Source organism: Zingiber officinale, chromosome 7B, assembly GCF_018446385.1.
Source record: "Zingiber officinale cultivar Zhangliang chromosome 7B, Zo_v1.1, whole genome shotgun sequence".
In the NCBI taxonomy this organism is placed as follows: Eukaryota; Viridiplantae; Streptophyta; class Magnoliopsida; order Zingiberales; family Zingiberaceae; genus Zingiber; species Zingiber officinale.
This window is the reverse complement of record NC_055999.1, coordinates 76,505,774-76,514,426: the sequence shown is the minus strand read 5'-3', so window position 1 is coordinate 76,514,426 and position 8,653 is coordinate 76,505,774. Positions and strand designations below refer to the sequence as shown.

The window sequence follows — 8,653 nt, the reverse complement described above, 5'->3', positions numbered from 1 at the left end:
TACTAATTGCCACACGTTTGTAGCAGCTACACCTTGGCGTGGGTTTTTAAAAATTAGCATCACAGTGATTATTGCATGCAATCAAAAGAGAGAGGAGATAATTTTAGATTAAAGAGAGAAAAATTGTTACATGTAGATGAGAGGAAAGAGAGAAAAGTTGTTGCATGCAGATGAAAGATAGATTAAAAAAAATTAGATTTTGGTTGCGTCAGATTGTCCATATCGGTTGTTGCCCACGGGCCATGGTCGCTCACATAAGGTCAGGCAGGATATCATTCCTTATATATATTAGCCATCACACACTTGTGTTGTATGCGTAATATAATGTATGAATACATATAAATTATATAAAATAAATATTTATTGTCAAGTAATTAAATAACATTATTTAATACTAGTATGATAAAATAAAGTTAAAATTAGGTTATTAATCATATCTCAAGTTATGTAGCGAAAATGTCTTATATCACCCGAAAAACAAATGAGATACAGATGAATTGATGTAGTTATATCGATATGCAGAAAAGCTGAAACAGATGTATTGGTGCATTATGATATAAAAAATGATAAGAAGGAGAAAGCTGTAATAAAAATTAGAGAGGGAGAGAGGAGGAGAGAACGAAGAAGAACTGATGAGGATTGATATGTTGAGAAGAAGCAATGTAAATAATAAAAATTATATTATGCATCTATGATTTAAGAAGGATAAGAAGTTAAAATTACTAGTAAATTTTGAAATTATTTTCAATGTGAAAAGAAAAAAAAATAACGCAACTTAATTTAAACTTCTTCAAATTAATTGGGAGTTATATATATAACACACCAAAGAAATACCTAATTCCTTGAATGGATCAAAAGGTACGTTACATTTTGGTAATTATCAAATGATCTACTAATATATCTAATATTTTCATTCTACTATTATCTATTAGGTATGTATGTAACCTCTCTTTTCTGACCTCGTAGGTCATCCGGATTGGTATGTGGTAGAACTTACCATAATGAGGTAGCAGGGTCGATCATCGGGACAGCTGGGAATAAATCCTCTATCCTCGTATTACACCCTGTCCACCACATGCCCGTTCGGATGTTGTGATTTACCTCCCTCGTAATGGTCTTAAGCCAGGTACGACAGGAGCGATACGACAGGAGCACTGGGACGAGCGTTTCACCTTTTACCACACTTTAAACTCTCTTTCCACTCGTAACAATCACGGAGAGCTAAAAATAACAATGCGCCTTTTACCCCCAATGTAAACTCTCTTTTCACTCTAACAATCACGGAGAGCTAAAAATAACAATGCTTTCAATTTTAAAAATTCATAACAGTTGAAATGATTAAATGATTATAATCTGAGATTTAGTATGAATTTCAACCATGTTAGATTATACAAATTTTTAAAATTATAAAAATTTAAATATATTCTTCATTACTATTTTCAACCAATTTAATTTTTTTAAAAAAAATTAAATTCACTCTTTTAGTTGTTTAGTTTTTTTTGCCTGATATCTCCTGGTATCGTACACAACTGAAAGAAAAATAGCAAAGTTTACCAATAACGAATTTTAATTGAACCAAACAAAAACTTGATGCTAATTGAAATTGAAATTATCTTAAAATCAATAGTCGATGGTTTTTCTGCTTCACCATAACATAATTGTTTGAGAAATCAAATACTAGGCCAGACACTAGCTGTTTGCATATAAAAGAGTTGCCATGACAAGCATAGCTTCATAGAGAAATCAATCCTCTTAGACGTCTTCAATAGTCATTTTGTCCTGCAGATCCGCCGCCATAACCACCGCCGCCACCATAGCCACCGCCGCCAAAACCGCCTCCTCCAAAACCACTCCGTGGTGGTCTTTCATTAGCTAAGCTAACGCGAATGCTCCGGCCTTGCAGTTCCTGATCATTTCACAGGAATGTCAAAACATGTCAATATCAAACAACAATGACAGGATGAGGGCCAGAAGAAAAGTATCAGACCTGCCCATCCATGCCAGCCAAAGCATCGTTTGCTGATTTATCATTATCAAAGTTGACAAACCCAAACCCTCTAGACCTTCCTGTGTCTCTATCAGTGACGACTCTTGCTGCATAAGTTATAAAGTTACTTCCCAGACAAGATCTGTTTCTTTAAGCAATCACATTCATTGCATTACTAAAGAAGTTGGATGATTTATAAGGGAGATACTAGTGCCTACCTTCAATCACATTCCCAAAACTGTCAAATGCTTCCTTAAGTGCGTTGTCATCAGTACCCCAAGAGAGACCTGATATAGCAAACAGAGTTAAGCATCGTTTAGATTCAAGTAAATCATAACAGAGTTAGAAAAGGAAGAAATTATACCTCCAACAAAAAGTTTTGTAGACATATAGCGAACTGAGTTAAGCATTTGGAAAGACTCATTTGATCCACCTATTATGCTATTTTTAAGAATTCCTTGCCCAACTAAGCCACTAAGTTTCCGACAAAATGCCATCTTCCTCCTCTATTCCTCTCTGTTGAAGGCGGATAATTAAAATTTTGAAGTCAATCAATAATGAGACAGTCATAGAACTAAATATAGCAATGCAATTGCAATCACAGGACCATGATCATCTAAAAGACCCAGCTGAAGAGTAGAAAATAGTGCTTATTTAACAAGACAAATCAATCAAAGTTATCTTCGATCAGGAAACTCTAGTGACAGATTATTTGTTTTCCTTCACACTTGTTTCTGTTATCAATTTAGGTTGATTTGGGTATTGTCAATCCTAAGGTTCTCTTACTGCAAACTTTAGCAAAGCTGTTGCAGAATTAGCCTTGAGGGACACATTAAAAAAACTTCCAAACTTGCAAATAATAAAAAATTCAACCTAAACTAGTCCTAGAAATTGAAAAACATCCCCAAATCACATACAAGCATACACCATACGTTAGGAAATTATTTCCACAATTAATAACCAGTCACACTTTTCAATAATCTACAAAATAATCAACTACTTAATTTGTTAGAATCAAATCCGCATACAAAGCATAAACAATTTTTTTAAAAAAAGAAAATGAATCTCACAGACATAAGAAAAAATGACATATCACTAAAATAGTTCTTAACAGAAAATTATTGAAAAAAAATCCTATCATGACATGCTGTAATGGCTTATCTTGCAACTGTGATTTCTATAAATAATAATAGCACAAGAACAAGATACAAAGAAGTTCACATATTTCTTCAAGATGCTGGCATGAAATGCTTCAGCAGATGTCATTAGGTACAAATGAAGGGTACAATTATGAATAGGTCACAATTCATGTGAGGAAACTTAAACAATCAATCTGTAACACTAGAAACAATCGATTAAGAACAAAACTAACCATTACAATCAGAGATATCTTAACCAGTATTTGACATGGTTAGGACAACCTTTACCACTAAAACCCCATAACAACAATATTTATGTAATCAACTATTTCAAATATAATAAAGTAAAATAGTAGGAAACATTTATTTTCTACTTAGACAGTAAAGACATTTCATTCAATTGTTGAATCTACTATATAATTAACTATAGAAGGCGTATTATATGATAAATCAATGCAATCGGAGTCTTAGATTATTGACTTAAGCTATAAACAATAAATCATGCAGCGCATCATCTCAAGGCAAACATACATGCTCTCAATGTAAAAACAGAACAAAATAGTCTTCATAGGCAACTAAAAGAGCAAAATAAGAGCGTCTACATCATGTTTTAGCAAAAGTTCCGGCGCAAAGACAAAACTTTACTAACCGAAGAACAGGAACACCAGCATCAAAAAGAAAAACAAAGATTAAGGTCCAAACGATACTGCATAGGAGAAACGCCGAAAGGAAACACAGCCAGAAGAACCAGAAACCCAACGAAACTAATCGACGTTCCTAACTATTAACGTCGCAATAGAGAGAGAAATGACGATAGAAGAACAAAGGCGGCTAAAGAACGAACCTTGAAATGTCTAAGATGGATCGAGAGAGGCGTTTGCAATCAGGGTTTTGGAAACAGATTTATAGAGAAGTGGAGGCTGCCGCTAGGGTTTAGGCTTGCGGCGCCGCCGCGTCAATGCAAGAATATCTTAGGTGCTTTTCATTTTGACCCTTTAAATTCTATTTTATCAATTCGATCCCCAGTTTTTAAAAATCCCCGATTGAGTAATTAGACAAACATGTGGTTTGGATGTTGATGAATTCAATATAAATGTACTATTTAGGTGTTTAAATTTCGTCCGATTAATTTTAAAGATAGATCGTCATCTCTATGATTCATGATAAATTAGGAGACATGTCCCCGCGGGCTGGATCAATCGGTTAAGATGTGGCATCCTTGCACAATGAGTTGTAGGGTCGAAGGTCCACGGACACGCACTGGATGAATAATCTGGGCCGACTGTGTTAAATTCCGGAGACACCACGCTTTACCCGGGCCAGCATTCATCGCTGATTTACCTCCTCCTAGGATCCCTGTGGGGCCAGGCCTAGGGGGCCGCTATGCGGCGGGACCCGCCTTTTTTGCACAATGATAAATTAGGAGACATGGGGTGTTGCCACATGAGGTCTTGGGGTCGAAGCTCGACGTGACCGAGCATAACCTCCCCCATGTCTTTGCCATTTGCACTAATGGCTAGTAGCCACCCGTGATTTACCTCTTCCGTGTTGACCTAGGGACGGGTTGGCGGGGGCGCTGAGGGCGAGCGAATCGCCTTTTTGCCACATGATAAATTAGGAGCATGCCCCATCGGATGGGTCTAGTAGTTAATGCATGAGGTGTTGTCATAATGAGGTCTGGGGTTCGAATATCAGCAAAGTCGAGGTAAATACGTTGGGGAAAAGCGTATTCGCCTTTATGCCACAATGATAAATTAGGAGCATGTCTATACGACCATAGTACTTTTAACCATTCCTTTCTCATTTTTATCGAGAAAATTATCTTATATACTTATCCAACCATTTCAAAGGGTTAAAGATTGTTAAATAGATTGATGTTAGCTTCTAATCGATTACCGCATGTACCAATCGATTTGTTCAAACGTTTGGGTTGTCTAATTTTCAAATTCAATTTCAAACAAAAATTTAGGAATACATGAATAATTCTATGATTTTTGAAAAATAATGAAATTTTATGTAGACATTATGTATGTCAAATACTATTAGGGAAAAATAATTTTCTATGAATATATATCTTATTTCAAAGAATGATATAAAATTTAAAATCATTGAAAATTTTAATATTTCACTCTAAATTTGTATCTAACTAATTAATAGTGATTCTTATCAACAAATATACTTTACTAAGGTTTTCCAAAGATTTTTGAAATCATTTTCAAAATCAATTTCCAATCCTAATCTATGAGCTAAATATACATAACTTGTATATTAACTTTTCCCATGATTGGCTTTCATAAAATCTATGTATTTTGATGAAACTAAAACTTAAATAGATGCACTAAATCAACTTGCTCACCCTCCTAACATCTTATTTATATCTGATCCTGTCCGAGCGCTGAGTTGACGGACGCTGGGGACGTGGTACGCTCCGCTGTCTCCGACTGGTGGTGTAGCCCTCCGACGAACCTGCAAGGAAGCCGAGCCGGGAGGGGTTTCCCGGCGATGACCCTCCGACGCTCAAGTCAGGCAACGAGAGAGGCAGAGTAACGAGGCTACAGTAGAGATGTGCATACCTTCGTCGACGTCTGCGGTCTTTATATATGACCCCGGGGAAGTGCGGGCACGTTTCCCGATGCATGCACGCTTCCCCAAACATACCTTAACAAGCCTGTGTCAGAAAAGTACCTCTGGCACCATTCCGCAATCGTCCGAGCATATCCCGGATGTGACGATGGAAGCTTCCACCGTATGATTCTGTGTACGGCTCGGCCGCCAACTCTGCTGCTTGTCGGCGGCAGGTGTCTCGAGGATGATGTTATCCACTGTCTCCTTTGTCCTCTTGCGTTCCTTGTCTGTTCCAAGGCCGAGCGGATCGGCCGCTCGGTAGGCATATTACTTCTACATCGGTCATATGCTCGGATGAGACTGCTCCTGCCTGTATTGCCTTGTGCACCGGACGAACGGACAGCCCGCTCGACCCTTGAAACTTTTTACCTTGAGAATAGGAAACTCGACCTCTAGTCGGGTTGTCTTTCATTCGGTTCGGAGGATTCACGGCTGGTCGGCCTGCGGGGCCCTGTCGGTAGGCCTGCTCCGTCCGGTCGGCCGGTCTTTGGGTTGACTATCTTGACCTTTGACCCCCCACGTGCCGTTGACCCCTCGCCGACGAGGGTCTCCCATCCTTATCACCGGATCACATGCCTCCCCTTCAAGTCTAGTCGAAGGAGGCGGCAAGTCCGACTGACTGGACTATGAATTTGGTCGAGCGACATTCACTTCGTCGCTCCCGAAAGTGTAATTCCGATCGGCTCTAGGAGGCCCCCTCGGCCGATCGGCGAGTTGATGGCTATGCCTTGTAGTTTTGATCTCCATTTGTTGCTTGTCTCGCTACTATTTCGGGGGCGGTCGGCGTCATCGGGTCTCCTCGGAATTCGTGCCAATCCTCATTAAGCTGCCCACGCGCGAGTAATGGCGCTCATTAAATGCTATCCAATCGTTGATCGCCACTTGGCATGTTCGCCGTCATCGTACGACGGGGGCGTAAGCTTCGATGGGACATACGTCGGTTCAAATCCGACGGTCCGATGTCCTCGCTTCTTTTGATGACCTGGATCGGACAGCTATGGTGAACCGAGACCGGGGTTTATGAAGCGCCAACGCAGGTTTCTCCTTCATCGTGTCTTCGGTGCTTCCTCCCGTGTCCAGCTCCTGGGCGTCTGCTTGTTTCGGTGCTCCGACGAACTTCCGCCCCCTCCTTCACGCTCCACTCCCTGTAAGCCTTCTCCTGTCCTTGCTTTCTTCTGTTTTTTTTTTCTTTTCTGGTGGTCTCCATACCCATTCAATATAGTTTTGATCCTCTCTGTCAACCCTTTCATTTTCCTTTCATCGGTTCTTCTTTCCTTGCTACTGTTCCGTTGATGGCTAGCACTTCGCAGCCTTCTGGTCCTTCTCCTGGCTTGTGGTATATGATCATGGTTAGCCGGTTCGACGGAACTGACGCCAGACGCTTCTTTAATGAATTTGAACTGCCTCCTGACCATAGACTAGTTTTAGCCACCTCTTCCAATCGGCCCCATAATCCGCCGATCGGCACTGTTTGCTTCTTCCGCGACCAATTCGTGGCCGGTCTGCGCTTCCCTCTACACTCTTTTATCCGGGAGGTTTGTAATTACTTCCGCATTCCGCTCGGCCAACTTATCCCTAATTCCTTTAAATTACTGTGCGGCGTAGTAATCCTTTTCAAGCTGCACGACATTCCCTTAGCCCCTAGAATTTTCCATTACTTCTACTATCCCAAACAATCAGAGTGGGGCACTTTCCTCTTCCAATCGCGGATCGGCCTTGTCTTCTTCGATAAGATGTCGACCTCGAACAAGCACTGGAAGGAAAGTTATTTCTACCTTCGCTTTCCCGAACTGCCATCCTTTCGCACCCAATGGCAGACCACTGTGCCGAGCCCGCCTGACCTCGGCAAATATAAGAGCCAGCCGGATTATCTTCATGCGGCCAATCTATTAGCCGGTCAGAGGTTCAACATCAACAAGCTACTCCACGAAGGGGTGTTGTATATATTTGGCTTGAGTCCGATCCGAACGAAGCTCCCGAGCAGCATGGGTAAGCACTTCCCTTGTCTTTTTTCCTTTTGGTCTAACTGATTTATTCTTCTGTTATGCAGCTGACATCATGTGGCGCGCTAAGGTTGCCGAACGGCTGAAGTTGAAAGCCGCCGAAATGGAAGCGGTGGTAGCCAAGGAGATGGCTGATCTAGGCATCGCGCCAGTCGGCTCGCATGAAGACGAAGGCAAAGGCACTCCAACTGAGGCCCGAGAGTCTGCCGATCAGGTCACCGCAACTGGAACGACAGGGGATGCTATTTCTTCGCCCGATCAGCAACCTACATCTGAGGACGCGGAGCGGTCGGCAGGCGATTCCCCATTGATAGTACGCAAGCGCCGCCGGATGACCATTGCGCATGCTGAGCCGGTGATTGGGCCAGTCGACGCCCCCTTCGAGACGCCCGACCCGCTACCCGCCGCGCATGAGGTCGTTTCTTCTGATCGGACTCCCTCCCAGCTCGACCAGCCAGCAGCTTCGACTGGAGCGCCACCCGTTAGTTCTGTGCCCCGGGTCCGACTTCGGCTCAAGCGCTCGGACATTATTTCTGCGCCGATCGATGAATTATCCAGCCGAGCCGTTTCTTCCCAATCGGATCCGAGCGGTCGTCGAGTGATCCAATTCGTCCTCCGTCTTCCCACCGAGGAGTTCCTTTTGGCGACGGATCAGCCCAGTGCTCCCGAGCATCAAGTTACTATTTGAGGGCCGCTCGCCAAGACGTGGGAAGATGCAAGGGGTCGGGTCGCCCTGATGACTCCCGATCAGCTAGCCGACAGCCATATGCAGCAAGCCACCGGGGTATGTTTCCTAACACGCTATTATGACGGCTTCACCAGGTTCCTAACATTATCCCATCCGAACGCAGCAATGCGTGGAGAACATTGCGGTCAGTAATCGTCTGCCCGAACTGGAG

General features: G+C 42.1%; 2 protein-coding genes across 2 annotated transcripts; one reads left to right on the top strand and one right to left on the bottom strand.

Annotated features, from left to right (window-relative positions):
* Window positions 1-1,587: 1,587 nt before the first annotated feature.
* Window positions 1,588-4,103, bottom strand: LOC122006045 (glycine-rich RNA-binding protein 4, mitochondrial-like). The gene is made up of 5 exons (XM_042561366.1): window positions 3,971-4,103; window positions 2,352-2,503; window positions 2,206-2,274; window positions 1,988-2,094; window positions 1,588-1,906 (listed from the first exon to the last, which is right to left on the bottom strand). The coding sequence occupies exons 2-5, from the start codon at window positions 2,482-2,484 to the stop codon at window positions 1,763-1,765; spliced, it is 453 nt and encodes a 150-aa protein (XP_042417300.1). The 5' UTR covers window positions 2,485-2,503; window positions 3,971-4,103; the 3' UTR covers window positions 1,588-1,762.
* Window positions 4,104-7,043: 2,940 nt separating this feature from the next.
* LOC122004452 lies at window positions 7,044-8,442 on the top strand. The gene is made up of 2 exons (XM_042559339.1): window positions 7,044-7,740; window positions 7,802-8,442. The coding sequence occupies exons 1-2, from the start codon at window positions 7,044-7,046 to the stop codon at window positions 8,440-8,442; spliced, it is 1,338 nt and encodes a 445-aa protein (XP_042415273.1).
* Window positions 8,443-8,653: the final 211 nt, after the last annotated feature.

Excerpts from the sequence above, each read along its gene's own strand:
- LOC122006045 (XM_042561366.1), bottom strand. The coding sequence starts at position 2,484 with ATGGCATTTTGTCGGAAACTTAGTGGCTTAGTTGGGCAAGGAATTCTT. Across the intron at positions 2,275-2,351 it reads TACAAAACTTTTTGTTGGAG|GTCTCTCTTGGGGTACTGAT; the intron begins GTATAATTTCTT and ends TTGCTATATCAG. Across the intron at positions 2,095-2,205 it reads TTTTGGGAATGTGATTGAAG|CAAGAGTCGTCACTGATAGA; the intron begins GTAGGCACTAGT and ends TAACTTATGCAG.
- LOC122004452 (XM_042559339.1), top strand. The coding sequence starts at position 7,044 with ATGGCTAGCACTTCGCAGCCTTCTGGTCCTTCTCCTGGCTTGTGGTAT. Across the intron at positions 7,741-7,801 it reads GAAGCTCCCGAGCAGCATGG|CTGACATCATGTGGCGCGCT; the intron begins GTAAGCACTTCC and ends TCTGTTATGCAG.